General features: G+C 38.3%; 3 protein-coding genes and 1 long non-coding RNA gene across 4 annotated transcripts; 1 reads left to right on the top strand and 3 right to left on the bottom strand.

Annotated features, from left to right (window-relative positions):
- Positions 1–742: 742 nt before the first annotated feature.
- LOC111270666 (uncharacterized) lies at positions 743–5,125 on the bottom strand. The gene is made up of 9 exons (XM_022851016.2): positions 5,049–5,125; positions 4,749–4,842; positions 4,094–4,196; positions 3,452–3,691; positions 2,812–3,032; positions 2,398–2,551; positions 1,873–2,017; positions 1,446–1,578; positions 743–1,074 (listed from the first exon to the last, which is right to left on the bottom strand). The coding sequence occupies exons 1-9, from the start codon at positions 5,090–5,092 to the stop codon at positions 865–867; spliced, it is 1,344 nt and encodes a 447-aa protein (XP_022706751.2). The 5' UTR covers positions 5,093–5,125; the 3' UTR covers positions 743–864.
- A 4,450-nt stretch (positions 5,126–9,575) lies between these two features.
- LOC111270669 (uncharacterized) lies at positions 9,576–10,916 on the bottom strand. Its single transcript, XR_002686397.2, has 2 exons — positions 10,782–10,916; positions 9,576–9,700 (listed from the first exon to the last, which is right to left on the bottom strand). It is a non-coding gene; the product is annotated as an uncharacterized LOC111270669 (long non-coding RNA).
- A 48-nt stretch (positions 10,917–10,964) lies between these two features.
- On the top strand, positions 10,965–12,797 carry LOC111270667 (10 kDa heat shock protein, mitochondrial). Its single transcript, XM_022851017.2, has 3 exons — positions 10,965–11,113; positions 11,774–11,990; positions 12,359–12,797. The coding sequence occupies exons 2-3, from the start codon at positions 11,802–11,804 to the stop codon at positions 12,473–12,475; spliced, it is 306 nt and encodes a 101-aa protein (XP_022706752.1). The 5' UTR covers positions 10,965–11,113; positions 11,774–11,801; the 3' UTR covers positions 12,476–12,797.
- Positions 12,798–15,654: 2,857 nt separating this feature from the next.
- Positions 15,655–19,293, bottom strand: LOC111270665 (heat shock protein 60A). Its single transcript, XM_022851015.2, has 3 exons — positions 19,161–19,293; positions 18,291–18,581; positions 15,655–17,900 (listed from the first exon to the last, which is right to left on the bottom strand). The coding sequence occupies exons 2-3, from the start codon at positions 18,568–18,570 to the stop codon at positions 16,414–16,416; spliced, it is 1,767 nt and encodes a 588-aa protein (XP_022706750.1). The 5' UTR covers positions 18,571–18,581; positions 19,161–19,293; the 3' UTR covers positions 15,655–16,413.
- Positions 19,294–20,921: the final 1,628 nt, after the last annotated feature.

The raw sequence follows: 20,921 nt of genomic DNA, 5'->3' as shown, positions 1-20,921 counted from the left end.
CTGGTTAAACCTGTATGATTTAAATTAGCATATTTTATATACTTGTGAGTTTAATTTCTCGCAATCGTTTCGTCTAAGGGGGGTGGATGCACTTATCTCGTTGCCGAACGTTGGTAGTGCTTTTGTAAATGGGAAATGACGAAAAAAAGGGTTAGGGGAAGTCGGCCTTGGGACAGGCCGTTTGGCCACAATGTTACGTTTAGATAGTCTATTGGTCATAATTGCCTGTCTTATTGAATGTTCCAAACAGCAATCCAGGTGTAGTTAAGCTATGGACGCCATGATAGAATCTTCAATGTTATGAGTAATTGTGTACCTATGTCGATACAAGCTTTTGTCCCCTATCAGGCAATAGACTGTTGGTCGAAACTATTACTAGTGGGAATTAGTTACATGGAAATATAATTAATTCTCATTGTTGGTGATTGCGTGCCTAAAACGTTATATCTTTTTACTACCCTATGCTATTATGATAATTTCCATAAACCGCCACAGTTAAAACAAGAACCCTCCAAACAGTTCAATCATATATCGATAAAAGAAAACTAACTCGGGATATTTATCAGTCACGTTAATTTTAAGCACTAGAATTACAATATAAACCGTCTTCACCTAATAATACGCTAGGATTCCAACAAAGGTAATTTTTTTTTTTTTAGAAAATAAGAAGTAAACCGCTATCTTCATCTAGCAGACATTTACTGAAATACCTAGTTGAAATGTGCAATAAGTTATAGCGTTTGACAGTAGCTTTATCTTCAAGGGATAACACTGAATTTACACATCACTTCTTTTTACATGTTCTTTATTACACATTTACGCGTTTATCTCTCACTATCACACCTTAAATGACAGATCCTCTATTCATGTATAATGTCTTTTTACGAACACAATCTTATGAAATCTATCGTTATTGTTTTTCGTTTTGAAAATGAAGTCGGGCAAAACATTTTCGAGGCAGGGGACTGCTATGGCCTTCTTTCGTATGCAGAAACACAATAAGCTCACTGCCAACTCCGCTAACAGAAGCAGCAAATCAAAGCTTAGGAGTAGAATCAGCATGTAAAACAGACCCTGCAAATAACATTTGAATGTAAGTTAATCTGTCAATAGCATAAATACTATCGTTTTATTATTTTCTTATTAGTTTAAGAAGTTACCCTTCGGGCGAGCATAACGAGCTTACTCCACTATAATTACCGTTTTCGGTCAAACTAGTTTTCGTCAGCGATGTCTTTAGTTTTCGACTATACTGGATTGAAGTACGAAGGTAAAATTCGTCTTCTATAGAAGTATCTGAAGCAACAAAGCATGCTACTCTCATTGGTCGTATTCGTGCTATCTATTTCATTTTGTCCTGATCATATGTTCTTCTAAGTTAGTTATCCCGAGAAGATGTCTGTTTGATGGATAAAAATTACGTACAAAAAGAGCAGGGAACCAACCTGAACGTCCTGTAGATCGAGTGGACGAGCATTATTATCCTGACTTTCATCGCGACGGCTACAGGTATCTAGCGACTGCAGTGAGCGTTCCCTCCACATATACACCAAGCCGGAATCAAGCATCTGACGAATCCTATGTGAATGAGCACGACTAGAAGTTCTGCTGTACGACATATCAAAATTGCAGTTTTCCCTAGAAAGCTATGCTCAGAGGAGCATCAATTACACTAGGTACCTTGGAATAAACGAATGAAAAGGTAACAGAAGCTCCATGGAGATCTGCAAACGAAAGGAAAAGCTGAAGCCTTGGCTATTGTGGCCTCTTCCAAGATGATCACTCACCTATACCGTACAACTAAAATTGCTCCCCGCTAACACGAGAAAGTAGGAAACTTTAATACATAGCCATCCAATACAAAAATCGTACTTGTAGTTAATAGCTTTCCGAAGCCTTGGATGTATATCTTGCTGCATCATCAACCCTAAATAATGATGACTGCATGGCTCTCGGCCTATATAGTAAAAACCGGTACGCTGAGCTGGTGGAACGTCCATACAGTTTTGGATTATACCTGCAGAACGAGCCAAAACGCAACAGAAAAGTTATTGAGCTCACAAAAAAAAAAAGTATTTATGTTTTTTCATGGCATCAGACCCGTGTGCGAAATAGTGCGTTTGTTAACTGTAACAGCGTAGCGTCTTGGGAGCTTATTGACGTTTCAGCGCTAGCCTTTGTACATTTAAAGCAAGATGAGTTAACACTGTTGCGAAGGCAACGCGATGGCAACAAAGAACTTGTTATAAACATATTTAAACATGAACCATTTTTCAAAGAACCGAGGACATGAGTGTAATACAAATAGCCACTCTTTGGTATCTGAGATGTCGATTTAGGTACACTGTTTCATCGCACCTCAGATGTACCTTTGTTAGGATAGCTGAACTCACTAACCACTTGTGAGGGTGACTGTATCCGCAATTATAACCGCTCGACCTGCAAGCACGTCGATGAGTCGAGGAGGCAGAAAAAGCTCAGAATCGAAATACTGCGACTTCAACAAGACGGAAAGCCGTTCAATTTCCATCAGATATGGATCCTTTGAGCTCTAATTACCAAAAAAATAAAATAAAAAAAACATTAGGTCGTGGTTATGACCATAACTTCGCTTAGACCTTACTCTCTTTCCAGAAGCTTTCTCAATGTACTTATTATTTCATCCCCTTTCGTGCACCTCGTGTCAGCGTAAGTGATTGTTGAGGGACAAACAAAAGTTCCCAAGTTCCCTGTGTCGTATTCGTGCAAAAATATCGTAATTTTTTCGGCATGCATCTGTCTTTTTGCAAATATGTGTAATATAATTGTCACCCTAAAAATAAAAGGATACGCGCTTCCTCGCCACATGAAAGGAACCAGTTGTCTTGCAATTACTGTAGCAGCGTTCTCCACGCGTGGGGGTTCCGTTTTGATCAAAAGCGTAGCACGAATTTTTGCATTAAACACTTGCAAAATGATGAGAATAGCTATAAGCCAGACAGTCAGAAGTATCCGAAGACTATAAGTGCCGGGGAGCCACTTCTCATCGGTACCTGAATACAAAATAGAAGTGAAAAGAACTCGTTTGTAAAATACATAGCGGCGTATCTTTACAACTTCTGTGCAACCATTAGCTTGGTAACCGATCTAGATACTTTATATAAATTATTATAACTTAAGTTATTATAATAATGTATATTGTAAATGTATGACAAAGATCTATAGTTTAGATATTTTCCTTGAAATCTAGTTCTCATTCTCCAGATAACAAACTACTTCTTTGCCTGAACCCCGTTGGATAAATAAACGTACACCCTTAACCGGCGACTCTAGTTATGGCAGCGTGTAGAGTTAATAAATTGCTGAAAACAATTTTTTTTTTTTGTTTAACCATGCCTGTTTGGCTTAGCTTGAACCAGCAATCCAGCTTATTTGGTGTTTCAAATATTTCATCTAAATAAAACAGGCTCACCCATCATGACGATGTTAGCACAGTAATTGAATAGATATCTTCCAAAAAGATTTCCAAATGTTTTGTTCACTTTTCTGCGAAACAAGGTCGGATGGTCTGCGAAGTATGGTCGTAACATCTTTTCAAATGACGTACTTAGCAAAGCCATGAAAATGGCAGAGCAACATATCAACGCCCACGTTTGCCAGGTGAAGATCCGGACGTAGCCAAACATGTTTACCGACACGGTGAAACTTTGACCTGGAGAAAGCATTCGACAGAATTTTCATTCTATTTTTGAGCGTATGCTAGGTTTTAACAAAGACATAAGAAGATTAAATTCAGTAAAGGCGTCGAGATGTTTTTGTCACAGGTTCAGCCGTAGATGGTTAACTGAACATTTGAAAAAAAACATAGTACCTAAATTCGCACGCTAAACTATTTGCTATGCTCAGCTGTTGATAGCAGTGTGTCCATTCCCTGTTGTAGGTCTACATTCTTTTTCTCAGTGGTATTGCAATAGCGCATTTTTATTTTGTGTAGCCGCTTCACCTAATCTGTATAGTGTTTTTATATAGTTTATCATTGTTATTAGTATTAGTATCAAGGTGAACTTGTTCATCGTATAGAGAGACATCTGTCGTACACGTAGATTTTTCAAACCTGCTGCTATGCGCGAGGCGTCCCAGATGAATGGTGTTGTTATCTGAAAATCCTTAATTCTCTCCTCAGTTGGAATAAATGGTCCAATCGCTACATCCACCTCCTAAAAAAATATCCATTTATTCAAGTCAATTGCTTGTCATTTTACCAGTTTTATAGTCCCAGTCTTAGACGGGGGAAAATTTGAATTCGACGAGTAATTTCGCTTGTCTAACATTGGCTAAAATTCATATCCTTTAATCCAAGGTTCCCGTTATGCATCCAGTAAGATTGTGTTTTGACCTTCGCACTCAGAATCTGCCCAAAGCATCCCATTATGCTATTTGTCATATGTGATTGTGCTTAGACTAAGCACTCTTCTGCTATACTAATAACCGTTCATGGTGTCAATATAAATATATGGCGCGTTTTGGTTTTGGTCCTTTTCTTGGCCGATTTTCCTCGGTATATAAGTGTCTATGAGAAAGTAGTAGGGGCCGAAGTAGGCTTATTGAGTAAGAACTGCAAACATTTTTCTTGCTTAGCACACTGTCAGCCGAAATATTCACGTGAGGCTTTATGCATAAGGGATGTTGATCTAATTAAAGTATTTGATTGTCTAGTCCTGCTGTGTAACTGCAATCAGCGAGCACCGCAAATGGCAAAATTCACTTACCTTAACTTGCAACGAACTTAAGGAACCTGTCCACTGGCCAGTCGACGACACATATGTACCTGTCGTGTGCTCGTGAGGTATCTGAATGCTGTAACTGCGTGGTCAACGCAACATTAGCAAAAAAGTTATTAGGTGTGAGTTTGACAATTGGAATTCATAGCCTCGTATGAAGTGAATAGGTAAAATCTGATCAAGTGAATTTATTCACTCAGTGAAAAATTGATGAGTGGATTTAATTTGCATGAAAAATTTTTTGTATACATTTCGAAGTACGAGTACAATGCATGCAAACACACTCACTTAAGCCTCATGTAGGTCACAAAGACACTAAATACATGGTACATAATACCGGTCCCATTTTTGAGAAATCGCCCATTCTCGTCCCAGTTCACGTTAAAGTAGTAGCCATGCTGTAATACAAACAGCTTTTGAAATACTATGGAAGCATTATGAAGCTAACCTGCATAACATAGCTGGCTAATGATTAAACTAATTTGAACGTTCAGGTGTCTTCTATAATCTAGGAGCCATAATAATACTAATAACTAAGAATTTCAAGTTTAGAATACGGATGCGTCAATCAACAGGTATGAGAGGCCTGTTTTCTTGTATACAAATGTTGTCCCGTTTTGTTAGATCTCTCCTCCTTGTATTGTAGGAAGATACAGAGGGAGGAGGATAACTTAGCAAAGAATATAGAAAATCATCGTGATAGCGCAGTGGGTAGCATGTTTGACTGCTAAATCTGTGAATACAAGGGGGTTTAAGTTCGTATTTGGGCGCAGACACACTTCGTTTCGCACTGGAAGCCGGCCATCTAAACTAATGCCTGATGGCTAAGAGCCGGACGTACAACATGAAAACATGACCTAACACATAAAATCCTGCGACGAAAATTCTTATTCTACATTTTTATTTATTCTGTAATATGCAATATACTTCTCATTCGCTATTACTGTTGTACAAATCAAGAAGCTTGATATAAAAAGAGGCGGCAGGTTTTCTTTGTAACTAGAATGATTTCGAGACAAACCGAAAAATGTGTGAGGAAGGATTGTGAGGAAGGAAAAATGCGATTTTTCTCGTTTATTCGTATATGTACCAGTAGACGAGGAAATGGCCTTAAAAATAATTAAGGTAACGATATTAGGTACACTTGAATGACGCTGGATTACAAATATCTTATTGCCACAATCAAAAGTCACTTGACTTGTTTTGGAGAACTAGTACTGGTAACGTATCGATTCTAACTATGTATTAAAGAAGTTATTTTTTCGAACTTGGAAAACTGCGAAACGAGTTTAGAAAGAAAATGATTTTAGCAAACATTTACCATACCGGCGGTATCGTAAAGCGAACATTGAATTCGGCGTCCTCCCTCCTTGAAACGTAAATCACCGTCCCTTTCTGAAAATTAATCATTCAAGTTGTGCTGTAAAAAAAGTAGGCCGAAAATAGGTAAGTAAAAAGCTACATGCAAATCGATGCTGAGCAAAAGACCAAAATTATTCAAATTGCCAAATAAACTAATTCTAACCACGTACCTGCGGTCGTTCAGGTATCTGCTTTAAAAACAACTTCCACCTCTAAACCGGTCTGTGTTTTTCTTCCTTTGTATATAATTCATTGACACAATTTCTCTAGAAAAAGAGATTTATTTTTTACATCGCGGCTTTTCACAACACTTCAGTAAAGTTCGCTTGATTGATCAGACGTATTGAAGTTCTTACCATCTTTGTTTATAATCGAAACTTTTTCCGAGTTTTGGGTTTGAAATAAATTGACACTATATTCGTTATCTTTTAAGGTTAAAGTTCAAAAAGGGTCTCGATAAGTTTTTTGTTGTATTTTGAGTCAACTTGTTTTTATTTTTATGACCCGTTTCGACTTCTTATTCAATATTGGTCCAAGTAAGTTAATCTTAAATATGGCCTTTATTTTGTAGTATCTCGAAGTGGTTGTATTATTAAAAAAAAAGCTAGCCTTAAAAGGCCTTCCAATCTAAAGAATGTGACAACAGCCAGTTAGGTAGGACAAAGAGAGCACTTGCCAAAAGTATATGAGACTTGGCTATCAGCAAGCGACAAACTAAAACTAACTGAAAATTTTCCCGCCAACCAAAGATAGTTTATCAAAAAGGCGTTTAGGGCACAACCGACTTAGAATTGAACCCTAGAACAAGCTAATAAAACAAAAGAGCTTTGAAGCAACTGGTTGGTGCCTATAATTTCGCGTTAAAAAGCATTTGGATTAAATTTCCATCGATCTTGTCTAGCAACTTCGATATAAAAAATTTGACCGACTCTCATTTCAACAAAACTGATGAATACCACAACAAGTTCTTTCAAGTTCTAAATTTTAGAGTGCGGAAAATTTATAATGTTTTTACAACAACAAAATATGCGAACTGCTTGACGTATTCAAATGAAAGCCAAAATGCGTACCACACTGTTTCAAAAATCTGGCTCAAGAAAATCTGAATTAAAAAAGCTTCTTAAAGTTCTTAGAAAACAACACCGCTGACGTAAACTTGAAAAGCCATTCTAAGTTGGCTATCCGAGTAATCGATCACTGTGATTATGTCACACTTAGAAGAAGCTTAATACTTACTATCTAATATTTATGCATAGTACTTCATCTGCAATAGAATATGGTTACTTTAAAATTATATGCCAACCAGAAACTCAGAGAATGATAGAGATGTGTGTTTCAAGTACCTGCTGTGGTCCTAATTCCGGTAGATTTGGCATCTTTTAGCCTGTTCAGTGAACCGTGACCTGCTGAGCTTTTTGCCAAACAAAACTGAAGAAATCGTTGCAGCCATGACTAAAAGGCAAAATATTCGTATCAATTTAGTGGTTTTCACCGGTACGCATAGTCATGCGCACTATTTGCGCAAACTGCATGTGAGTCCTAATTGTTAACCAATAATGCTTATCATATAAATTTGCCAACCTTATGCAAAAACACAATCCCGTACTGGTCAAAAGAACCATAAGGAGGTCAAAGAAACCAATGTTCGAGCATGTATACGACCGTGTATGATTCATACAAATATGTTAATGTAAGTAAACCTTCCAGAATAGAATAAAGTGCGTCTAGGTCCTGTTAAGGTTTCGGACGACCTTTACAATTTGACATAGGCTCTCGGGCAGTATCGATTTTTATTGTTATATTCAGTCAAGCGCGTGCGACCCACGCATTAGCTTTTAATGCATAAGCTAAAATAAATAGCACTACACTGGGCATCCAATGATAGAGAAAATTATAATGTAACTATTGTATATGTGGCTTTATTCCAGCACGCGTACTAGTTGTGTCTGCATACGACAGCCGAATCTCATTTCTGAACTACGTCACCAGCTCTAAGTTTAGTTCAACTAGAAAACTACTCATACCAAAGAAATTGTCCTAACAAGGCCTATGCGATTTGCTTTTATGTTACTATGTGTACAGGTAAATGCTCGTAAACGCTTTTGTATAACAATGATTTCTTCAAGTCAGGATTTTCTAGAATTCTCAAATGAATCTGTGTTTACTTCCAGCAAAATCCTTGATAGTGGAGCGGCGTCGTTTAGCAAACAGGTAGCCAATGCTTACCTGTTTGAGTACATTGCCTTGACAACCATAAAGAATAAAAGCAACAAAGCCATACTTGTTCCAGTCTCAGTACTCTTAAAAAATTATTATCAGGAAAAATTAATACAAAAGACTAACAAAAGTTAAGCAAATAACTGCTTATATAGTGGCCGTTCCGTTTCATAAAACTGTTAGAAAAACCCAGATAGGTCCAGAAAACCCTACCTTGGCTAACTGTACTGGTCGGGCAAATCCTTAATGCTATATCGAAAAGCTGATTCCGACTACTTCTTCTCATAAAAAAAAGATAGTCTGCTAATGTGTTTAAAAACATACTAACGGAACATTCAGGTCGAGATTAAAGTCCGTTAGAGAAAGCACAATAAAAAATTAAATAATATATTTTAAAAAATATACATGAGAACAGTGATGGAAAATGAGCCCCACACTTTATTACCCAACCGGTGTAACGATGCTGAACCCCAAAAAGTTATCTTTTTGCATTTCGAAAAATGCATCTAGTTGTATACGATATAGGCATCGACAACCATTGGACGAGTTATCTGAAAGTCTTCTGAACCCTTAATATATAAAAAACGCTTTCAAACCCAATATGCTTGTTCCATACACATCGGGTTTCCATACGAGTATAAAGTTTCGGAAAAAGCGTATTCTGAAAATCTTGAAATAGTCTTCATAGTATTCCGTTCAACTTCTCAGATTAAATTGCCGCTAATTAAGCTTGATATTTTTATCGTTTATAAGAATAAGGACTAAACCTAATAGTTTCTCCTCTTTTTTTTTATTGATTACGCTATTTTAGCAAATCCTACTTCAAATGATGTTAGATCTTGTCTACTCCATTTTTTAAAGCAAGAGACTATTTTTTGGTTCCTCTTGTACGAGTCGAATTATTTTTTGGTAGCCCATGTTTATTCAATGATTTTCAATATAGAACATAACCTAGAAAGTGCTCGCATGAATTATATTAGAGATAAAAATTACTTGTAATAACATTAAGCCAGAGACAAAACGAATTCATTGAGATATTCATTCTCATTCGTCATTAACTTGAATATTATAAATAATTTTTGTTGCACGAACAGTGGTTATCTACTTTCCCGTAAGAGCAACGAATTAAACAGAAAATTAAATATAATCTCGAGGTAGTTGGTATTGAATCATACAAGAAGCGGACAGAAGCGGTACTTTTGAATTACAAGTATAATAAATACATATTTTACAGAATCTTTCTTATTTAAACCTTGTTTTATTGTTAACACGAATATCAGTATTTGGCACTTATCAGGCCAGCTGATTATGTAATTCAGACTAAACTTTGGCGTTTCCCTGGATCCAACTCTGCGCGAGGCCTGTAAGGAAATCGGAGTTCGTGATGTTCTCGTCTAAGTTTTTAGTACCTTTCTATATTTCGATTTATAAAGAAGTATAGAAGACATAAATTTTTCAATACTAGAGCAAAAATAAAACCATTTTTTTATGATAAATGTCCCATTAGAAAACATAGCCGCTACTAGAAATGCTGGTGTCCCGATTATACACTGTTAAGATTATTTACATAAATGCCAGGAGTATTCAGATAAAAGCAAGAAACAGCGACAGATACTCGCACTATATTGGTAGCACTACTTGATGGCTAATATATAGACAAATTACTCCATTGGCAGGCAGGCATTCATAACTGCTAATTTTTTTTCTGCTTTATCTGTTTTTTATATTGATTTAGCTCTCGAAAGCATAAAATAGAGATTATTGAAACCATAAGATAGTTAAAAAAAAGTCTCTACAACAGGAAAAGCACGAAACAGGGAGTAATCGAGTAAAAAATCTTTGGCACACTGTATGAAAAACCTAAGTTCTTAAAAAAGAGATCCCAGTTAACGACAAGAATAGCCTGAATGTCTGAAAGAATTTCGATAACTTTTTACACTTTGTTATGTTTCCTAGGCCTCATAGAGTTATGGCATCCGTACATCATCTTTTACCATACACGTTAAAATTACGAAAAAAAAAATACACAAAAAAGAAGAAAACAAAAGTAATTTAATACAGTAACCTTATACTATATAGTTCTGCCAGAAATGCGGGCAGAATCCGAAGAGGAATGCTTTCGATGCTAATATCGAAACACACAATATTTTTGTTTCATGTTATACAGTGTGTAAGGGTAGCGCTAGAACACATCTTGGTACGCCATAAGGTAAGACTCTTGTCTGCTTTTTCAAATTGTTGAAATAAAAACTTGGCTATTCTACTAGCGAAACCGCGCTCACATTACGTTCCTAGGTTCCCAATTACAGAAAACCTCAGCATTTCAAAATAAATTAGTTCTAGAACATTCGTACAGTGATATATAATAATAGCTGTACGCGCGTAAAAACAATTGCGCGAAAAATTTTTTTGGACAAAGGGCAAATTTTTGAAGCATTTTACCACATTTTAACACTTTTTCCGGAAAATTTTAGCCTTTCATTTCCTCTCTCTTGCTTTTTCTTCCTTGTTCAATATCATATGCCTACGGCGCAGCCCGACTTATGCCTGCAGATCTCAGCGACCATTCTATAGCCGGCGTTCTCTCCATTTAAATTTACCCGCCGTTGGCTCTCACCGGCGCGAAGCTTCTATAAACGCTGTATTCTTGGGTGGGGTAAGCAAAGAAGGTAGCCGGCCTGTGACTCGCGCACGCTGCCACTGTCCCTCGCGCACGTTGCCTTTGTCCGTGGCGTGTCGTTGTTCACGGATCTAAGTCCTGCTGCTCGACTCATGTAAGTGTTGCCCAATGCAATTTCCGCTCGCTATTAATAAATGTCATACCCTTGAAATTCGTCGTTGCCCTGTTACAAAAAAAGGTTACAACTCGACATAAACTTATAAGATTTTTCGTGTATCGGATATCACTACGCGAATTTTCTAGAATATAGAAAGGCCCACTTAACGTAATTGAAGAGTTTATGAACTTTATCAACATAATAGAAATATCTACCGCTTTGCGACTTCTGTAGATAATCAAGGATGCTTTTAAGCTAAGAAACTATCACTTCAAAGAATGGCTAATGATTTTCTTTACCGGTTTGAAACGATCCAACCACGTTGCGTGTACCTACCGGTTAGTTACGTATTAGCCATAAAACCAAACGCTGTTCAGTTAGCCGTGTTGCTGCCTACGTGGAACTGTAAAGTCGTATTTATATCTCGTAGTTATAATATTCGTTACGTACTGTATACGCTCATTCAGTTCATTTTTTCGTAAGTTTGCTTAGACACCCAGCCTAAATGAACTAGCGACGCCTACTTAAACTATTATCAGAAAGCTGAATACTAACATTTCCACTTTTGCACTTTTGTTACAAGAAGAGTTTTCTTCTTGAAATAATTAGATACATTCATTCACCTTTCTACATGCTTTTGTATTCTCCTAATGACAGTTATCCTCAATACCAGAGAAGTGAGAAAATGGCCGCTGCTGGACGACGTCTCATACCCCTGCTAGACCGAATCCTCGTCGAACGGTTTGCCCCAGAAGTGAAATCCAAAGGTGGCATTCTGCTTCCTGAGCAAAGCCAAAGCAAGGTTCAGGTTGCTACAGTCATCGAGGTCGGAGCTGGTGCCCTAACCAAAAACGGGGAAAGGATTCCTTGTTCAGTAAGTGTGCTTAATAAAAATCTATTACTAAATAATGTGCAGCAAATGTAAAAAAATGCGAATTGCAGATTGGCCATAAATATAAACTTATATGTAGAAATGGACATACTATTGTTTATGCGTAGAAGTCACGGTTAGATTTGCTATCATATACACGGTTTCCAGTCAGATAGCTTTTATCGATCGTCTAGCTCGTTTCAGAGGAAACACGTAGTTCCCTTCACATAAGATTGTCAAGCTCGCTTCACAATGAAGACTGTAGTTCCTTTTATATAAAATTACAGAGTGGCTTTACAGCCAGATTCCATCTATATGTTAGTATTTTGTCCTAACAAGTCCAAATTCTGTTCTCCCTCTGGTAATTATAGGTAAAGGCTGGAGATCGCGTACTCCTGCCAGAGTATGGAGGCCAAAAAATCGAGGTCGATAAGAAGGAGCTGTTTATTTTTAAAGAGTCCGATATTCTCGCGAAATGGCAGGATTAGAGTCGTTCTCGATAGAAATGAATTCTGTAGAAATGAAGAACACCCCAGGCATACACACAGATCCATATGTAAAATTAAATGTTAATGATGGGAACGAAACACAATAATGAATGGAAGCATTATACAGGCGAAGATAGCAGCCAATGTTCTCTAATTATTGCAAATTTTTCATAGTAAGGGAATTTTTTTACCCCACCCTGTAATCGGCGTGCTGCTAGGCAACGGGGTGTTTACCGTGTTTTACTGTGTGTGTATGGATCACTCATATGTACTATATATATCCTGTACGTGAATAAATCGTGGTTTTATATATGAAACTTAAGCATCAAGTGTTTTAGTGTGTTTAGGATCGTTACAGCAAAGTGTAGATAAATTTGTTCAGGTATTTTCTTACTAATAGCATAAAATATGGTATGGGCTAATAGTAGCGCGGTGCTCTGCTCTTTTAGTTGTATGGGATCGGGTACGGGTTACTGGTAGTACGGTGATTTGAAATAAGCGCGAGGTGCTGCGCAATATAGAATCGATGGTAGTGTCATATAGAAGCTACAGGGGGCTACTTTGTTTGTGTGTCCCTATTCCGGGCGTCGGAAAACGCAAATGAACACTATTCGAAGTTGGAAAAGTACAGTTTCATAATCTTAATATGCACTGCTCAAACAGATCTAATTATCGCTAGTTTTACTATAGGTTTACTTTTTTCGTTTCGATAAGCTCACCGGATCACCGCAGTGAGCGAACGCCCCTGACATCATCGTTTATTAAAGATGGTTACGTTAAACAAAAAAGGGGTAAGCTATTACAAACAATAGTGTCCTTTGAAGCTGAGCAGATCATAACCGACAAATTGATCTATTAAATACGTCGTGTCTATAATCAGCAGCCTCCGTTACTACTTTTTAGTGTTGGGATTAACTAATTTTTTTCCGGAAGTATACAAAGCAGTTTTTGTGGTGTCAGTCCACATTCTATCGAACACATATGCGTGCATATCTCTACTGCAAAAACTCAGAAACTAGTTCAGTGATAATTACAAAAATTTATCAGAATTTAAACCTTTGTCTATTTAGTTATATATTAATTACTGTACTCTTTATTTATTATGGAGCAGGCATATTACTCAAGACGTTATCCAGGAACCACTAAAAGAATATGTATTTTAAAACTAATAGAATTAGACCTATGATTTTTCTTAATTAATTAATTGATTGAAGCACCTGTATTGCGAATATTTTAGCCAATTCTATAAATATCGTCATTTTCGGTAAAAGACTGTAACAATGTTAAGCGAATCGGCAGATTCGCTTGATCCAGCGGTTTGTGAGTAAAGTCTACGATCGATGTCAATTTTAAATACTTGCTCTATACTGTTTGTATGCCCATATCCTGAACTAACGAAAACAACAATAGTCGAATTCAAGTCCAAGTCGAATTATTGCCATAGGGTGCTATTTTTACTTCTCTTCTAAATTATTTACGTAATTTAACGCCAAATATCCACTTTCTAGTTTCGTTGTCAAATATCACCGACCTCTGTCTTTCGAGCGTTGTGTCTGGTATCGCCAATAAGCATTTTATCAGACGGCTTCTAGCACAAAACGAAGTGTATCTGTATCCGGGTTGGGGTCTAGACCACAACATGGTCCTAATACTGGCAAAATATCACCAGCCTAACAGATTGAATATATTTCGTAATATTACACAGTGCACGCGCAATGGTGTCCTTAATACTCAACACAACCCGTCTCTGTTCATGCAGTTTCGGCTAGCGTTCACCGGCCATTATTGCATGAATTCTGAGATCTATTTCATGGACATTTAATAAAAGGAAATCGCATTTTCCAGCAGAAGTATTACATAAGCGAAAACATCCAAAAGACAAAAACATCGTGACCATCTATTACTACGACTGTTGATACAGAAATTTTGTTATACCTATAACATACATTCAGCTTTATGTATGTCGCTGTTGTTGTGCTGGCGGGTATAATTACAACACATAATCAGCGTGTTAGACGACAGTGTATTCTCTATAGGCTGAAACAATCTATTCCAGTGAAAAACAAAGAAAGTAGCTTAACTTCTTAACTCCCCTGCTGCAATATCTGTTTGACATTCGATATTTTGACAAGAGAATCACGTCATTCATGTGTTGAGCACGTGCTGGAAGCCAATCAAGATGTGCTCTTTCATTTAATTCATTCTATACATATGAACATATGAGGAACAAGACTTGTAACGGTGAAGGGGTGCACAGGTCTTTTCTAATCATCTGTTTGGGACGACGGGTTTGTCCATTTCTGTCCTTTTCACTGTGTTATCTCGGCTTCGGCAGCTGTTTTAAAGCTACCGTAACGGCATATTCTTCATGCGTAGAAATTCTAAAGCAGATTGCAGCGTAGACCTGTTTGGGAGAATATACATGCTGCAGATAACGTCGACTGTTATTAGATTGTAATAATTATACGAACGATTGCGTCAACAAAATGAAATAATCCTTTTTCCCTTGGAATAATCTAAACGACTGGGATAGAGTATTCTATTTTCTCTTGGGATGATCTAAGCGACTGAGATATTCTACTTGAGTTTGCACTCTATAACCCACTAACCAACATGGTTCGTGTAAGGTGTAAAAAAAAGCTGTAAATTCCCATAACATGGTTCGTATGAGGTGTAAAAAAAAGCTGGAAATTCCCATATAGCTTGCTCTAATTCTATTAATTCTATTCGTTAAGTGCAAGTGCACTTTGATCTATAGGAATCCATTGCACTTTGATCTATAGGAATCCATTCTCCTAACGCCATTCTTTAAATTATTAACTCGCCCAGCTAGCGCAAGTACACAACTGTAAAGAATGCATACGGTACCACATGGCAATCATTTCAGAAAATTTGATCAATTGAGATCGGCCAGAAAGCGCAAATACCACCTATGTTTGGATTTGGATTGTTCCTATGGAATTTTTCGTCTATGTGTGATTGAAAAGTTTCTTATTGCTATGCATTGCATTTGGAGTGTTCCCATCTAATATTTTGTCTATGTGTGATTGAAAAGTTTCTTATTGCTATGCACGTTTGTCGTTTTGCGCTGCCACTGAAAATGTTTGAAAAGTTTCTTATTGCTATGCACATTTGTCGTTTTGCGCTACCACTGAAAATGTTATAGACAACTCGAGTAAAAAGTATGTATAAAGGAGTTTTATTAACACCAGTATGGTTCAGCATTTGTACATTAGCGGAAATCGGCCGTCTATATATATACGTACTATGTAATGGTATGTTCACCTATATAAAAACTAATTCAATAATTTCAACATGTTCAGATGGCCGACCGACCGATTGACGACTTCGTGCCACACGCATCTCTTCGGTGTTTTATTTCCCGTATCACCCAAAGCAGCTGTTGTTTCCGATAGCTTTTTTGTTCTTACAATAGTCGTTCGCAGCCGGAGTCTTCCGCGTTGTTTTGCTGGACTTTTCCCGAAATTAGTTCTCTCGCTCTTTTTACCTTTTTATGTTAAACTTGAATAGCCATCATATCATATAACACGCACTCATGATTTGCTAATGACAACATTATTAGTGGCAATACTAACAGCCGCTGAATAAACTTATACGCCTATGAAGTGCTCATAAAATATAAGCGTCTTGTATATATATAAACCGGGTTGCGTTGATTTCTATGCTAAATAGAAGTTGATTTCTACGCTAAATCGAATAGAATTTTACCACATTTTGTGCAGGAGATGTTACTGCCCACAAACGGTTTTAAAAAGCAGGTTCGTTGTTACTGGCTCAAGAATTATGCTATGCCCTGCTTACGTAAAGTAAAACGATAGATGATGAGAAAAATCAAGGAAAATATTACAAGAAATGCGATGTCCCTCTCTCGGATGCATATGCAATACTAGCCAGTAATGGAGGTGTACCCATTATTCTTACATCATTCCACCCATACCACCCATGCCACCCATTCCGCCCATACCGCCCATGCCACCACCCATCTCCTTGTCCTCTTTAGGAAGCTCGACGATCACCGCTTCGGCCGTCGTTAGCAGTGAAGCGACCCCTGACGCGTCGGTCAGCGCCGTTCGTACGACTTTAGTCGGATCAATGATACCAGCTTTGATCATGTCGACGAACTTATCGTTGGCCGCATCGTAACCAAAATCGCGCTCCTTCGACTCGATGATCTTGTTGACAATCACTGACGATTCTAGTCCGCCATTAGCAGCGATTTGGGTAGCAGGCGTTCGTAATGCCTTCTTGACGATCTCTACACCCATCTGCTGATCGGGAGTGTCGCACTTTAGTGCCTCGAGAGCTGGGAGACAACGAAGCAGGGCCGTTCCACCGCCGGGCACGATCCCCTCTTCGACAGCAGCACGGGTGGCGCACAGAGCGTCGTTTACGCGGTCCTTCTTCTCATTCACCTCGACCTCTGAACTACCGCCAACTTTGAGCAGGGCAACACCACTTGAGAGACGGGCCAAACGCTCTGAGAGCTTTTCCTTCTCATACTCCGATGTTGACATTTCAATCTCGTCTTTGATCTGGTTGATACGGCGGTCAATGTCAGCCTTTTGGCCCTTGCCCTTAAGGCAGAGCGTATCGTCCTTTGTAACGGTCACTTCTCCAATTTGGCCAAAGTCGCTCATCTGGATATCCTCCATTTTGACGAGGTTAGCCTCGTCGCCGAAGACTATACCACCTGAAGCGATAGCCATGTCATGCAGGGTGTTCTTACGGTTATCACCGAAACCGGGGGCCTTCACAGCAACGACCTGCAGCCCGACCTTAAGCCTGTTTAAGACAAGCATCGACAGAGCCTCTCCATCGACGTCCTCAGCCACAATGAGCAGAGGTCGACGAGCCTGATTCGCCATCTCGAGGGCCGGAATCAGCTGTTGGCCGTTTGAAATCTTCTTCTCAGAAAACAGCACCAAAGCATCTTCAAATTGTACTTTAGCACCCTTTGGTGTATTGATGAAGTATGGCGAGATATATCCTCGATCGAACTTCATGCCTTCGATTACCTCCAGTTCGTCGGTCAATGTTTTGCCATCTTTGACGGTGATTACTCCATCTCGGCCGACCCTTTTCATAGCGTCAGATATCAGAGTGCCAATCTGATTGTCGCCATTTGCCGAAATCGTAGCAACTTGAGCAATCTCCTCGGGAGTTGTTACCTGCTTGCTAAGTTTCTTTAGCTCATCAATGCATACATCAACGGCTTGCATTACACCGCGACGAATCTCAATAGGGTTGGCGCCCTTCGAGATCTGGTTGAAGCCCTCTCGAGCGATGGCCCGCGCAAGTACTGTCGCCGTGGTTGTACCATCGCCAGCCGCCTCATTCGTGTTGTTAGCGACATCCTGGACAAGCTTAGCACCGATGTTTTGGAACTTATCCTTAAGCTCGATTCCTGCAATCGGTTAGAGACATAATATGTGAATAAGATATTTGCTACTACGAATTTTTTTATTGTTCGTAATCTATGGCTATGAAACGTTTGCAATTAACTAAAATTTTCTCGGCTAGCCTCAGATAGGCTATTATTTTACTGTTTTCTTAAGTTTGTCTTTCCACTGTCATATAAAAATTAAGTAAAAATCCTCGTGCAGGCCTAATTTCCGTTAAGCACAGCAAGGAATATGAGCACCAGGACGCAGGCATACATTAACTGCTCTTCTGATATATTCTTCAATGCATTAGGAAATGCGATGATTTACTCTTCGTGTGATCTCAGATACTATTTCGTTTTCGGATTGTTTTCAAACCTATATACATATATATATGAGAACAAAATACTAACCTTTGGCGACAGTGACGCCGTCCTTTGTGATTTTAGGTCCTCCCCAAGACTGCTCAAGAATAACGTTGCGTCCTTTAGGGCCCATTGTAACTGCTACAGCATCGGCCAGAACATCGACTCCTTGAAGCATAAGGGCGCGCACATCCCCACCAAATTTTATGTCTTTCGCATTAAATAGCTGGGAACTTGTCGCCAATGCACGCATTCCCATACGCAGATGGGCTTGGGAATAGACGACGGCCATAGCCTGCCGGCAAGCTGGACGCAAAAGCCTGTTCATATTTCCTTATTCTAGAGACAGCAAGTGGCACAAAAACGAACAAAAATTAGATGAGATAGCGGGACATCAAGTCATGAGAAGTCAAATGAGCAAAGTACAGTCAGTTGAATAAAATAGCCTCGTACCGCAATAGACTTAAGAATTTTGTACCGGGTCATTGCTTCCAACGTTTAGCCGCCTTTAGCACTAAATATCTATTTACGTCAGGTTTCAAACAGAGTACCCCACTATGTCTCACCTTATTAGGCAAACACATTGCCGTTGCACTACCATCGAGAAGACTTACGCGTATATCCGCGCACCTACCGCTCATTTGATCGGGTGTCTTCATAAAAGAATCTACAAATCGATAGCAGGTAAACTCCCTATAAAATATTGATTATCTTACATAAGGAATTAACTACGCCGGTACTTTGTATCTTAGAAACTTCATTTTTTAATGTAGTTTTGTCTACATTGGCATTAACTAATGCACCAGGCACCACCACGTGTAACCGGCATCAAGAGATAAAACGTCTTGGACATCTTATTTATCATAACGTTTGAAGCACCTTTAGAACATTCTAATACGGTTAGCAGATAATACTTACACGCGCTTACGATGAGAGAGACGACAAATTTCAACTTTACGGAAGTCTGTGGGTGGACTGACTCTGCCGCCACGCTGCTTGAATGAACGACAACGCTTTGCTCTGCGCGAATGTCGAAACTTCTCGAGGAACCGCTGCTCTAGCAAAGGTCACGTGGCAAGGGGCGCGGATTTTTTTGGCTAGAAATAAGAAAAAATGTTAGATTATTTTCACTAATTTCCATTTCGGTTGAGGCTATAAGCTATACGCTAGGAAATGTAAGCGCCCAGGAAGCTAAGTAAAATAATGAATTAAGAAGAAAATTCTCGAAAGAATAATGAGCCGTTCGCCGGAATGAACAGAAGGCTTGCTGTAGATCACGTTAGGAACAATAGAGAGAGAGAGAGAGCCAGTCTGTAGGGGGCTACAAGCTTTATAGTTGACCGGGTGACGGATTGTAATTAACAAGAGAAGAAATGAGCTCAACTTTGGGGGGCAGCTGGATCAGACCGAACCTTAAAATTCTCTTTTTTGTGTCGGCGTCAGCATGCATGAAAGCCCTTCTACTAGGTAGTTACGAATTGCGTGTATGCACCAAAAGATAATCGATTGGAATTACTATTCATAAATCGATTAATTTTGTAACAGATATTTATTTTTAGTAGATTGTTGCACATCTTTTCAATTAACTTTATTCCACCCAATATGATGTAAACTATATTTTCTCGGAGAGTTACGACACATATTTTTTAAATGTTGAGCGTTTATACGTATTAAGGCACCATAGAAAAAATAAGCTTTTCGACCAGAATATAGGCTAGACGTTAAGGAAGCGAAATATATAAAGTAATTATAGAGTAAAATAAACTGAAAAGGGTGTCGTTTCTTTCTGTTGGGTGACATTAACACAAGGAATGATTTGACAAAGGGTTATGTTATTCAAATCCATTATTTAATATTTTTTAACGACGATAATAATTAATTTATGACAATGTTTGAGTGAGTTTCCAAATCGATTTAATAAATTTTCGTTGAAATTTGAAGATGCTGAGTTTTAGTATGTTCATGTATAATTATAAAAGGTAAACTCTGTGCGCAATTTTATAAAATCAATAGAGAGATTAACTTACGAATTTTGCGGCAATCCATATTAAAATAGCTTTTGCTGTCAAAAGTGTGCAATTTTTTGTTCACCATTGCACCATTCACAAGCAAATTTAGAGCCTAAAAAGTCGCCACGTGAATGTAGTCTTCGCCCTTTAGTTTCTCGTATCGTATCGTTACTCGTACTTCAATTAAAAAATATATCTCAGCCTATGGAATTTACGTACATTTGTGTTGCATACAAAATATATATTCGTACAAAAAAATATTATAACGATCATGTCCTGTATTTTTCAACAAAAAATATTTTGTCCATTGCTTAATTCTCTAATCTGTCCAGCATTTGATCTGCTAATCTCATCATATATAAAGTATTATCGTAGTGAAGGCAATTCGATAAAGTTCGAAAAAATTCTGCCTGTTTATTCTTGCACTCGATTCGTAGCTTCTCGACGATCTCAACATACGCTTAATTTCCGTCAGTGCTCTTAAAATCTCGTAGACCAGTGGAAACAAATTGAATCCCGATTGATATTTAATTTTCAAGTTCTTTTCGTTGTTTATTATATATCAGTACCTTCTGCAATGTACCCTTACCCGGTATTCGATCCTCACAGTCAGCTGTTATGACTGAGCTAATTAAACTAACAAGGTTCTTGGCGCTGTTTATTCTATGGC

The sequence above is a fragment of the Varroa jacobsoni genome, unplaced genomic scaffold (genome assembly GCF_002532875.2).
Source record: "Varroa jacobsoni isolate VJ856 unplaced genomic scaffold, vjacob_1.0 contig00046, whole genome shotgun sequence".
Lineage (NCBI taxonomy): Eukaryota > Metazoa > Arthropoda > Arachnida > Mesostigmata > Varroidae > Varroa > Varroa jacobsoni.
Note: the sequence above shows the minus strand (reverse complement) of the source record. Positions and strands in the feature narration are given on the sequence as shown.

Coding starts and splice junctions, on each gene's coding strand:
- LOC111270666 (XM_022851016.2), bottom strand. CDS start 5,092: ATGTACCATGTATTTAGTGTCTTTGTGACCTACATGAGGCTTAA. Junction 4,843..5,048: donor GTGACCTACATGAGGCTTAA/GTGAGTGTGTTT, acceptor TTGACCACGCAG/TTACAGCATTCAGATACCTC. Junction 2,018..2,397: donor TACAGTCACCCTCACAAGTG/GTTAGTGAGTTC, acceptor CTCGTTCTGCAG/GTATAATCCAAAACTGTATG.
- LOC111270667 (XM_022851017.2), top strand. CDS start 11,802: ATGGCCGCTGCTGGACGACGTCTCATACCCCTGCTAGACCGAATCCTC. Junction 11,991..12,358: donor GGGAAAGGATTCCTTGTTCA/GTAAGTGTGCTT, acceptor TGGTAATTATAG/GTAAAGGCTGGAGATCGCGT.
- LOC111270665 (XM_022851015.2), bottom strand. CDS start 18,570: ATGAACAGGCTTTTGCGTCCAGCTTGCCGGCAGGCTATGGCCGTCGTC. Junction 17,901..18,290: donor CGGCGTCACTGTCGCCAAAG/GTTAGTATTTTG, acceptor AACCGATTGCAG/GAATCGAGCTTAAGGATAAG.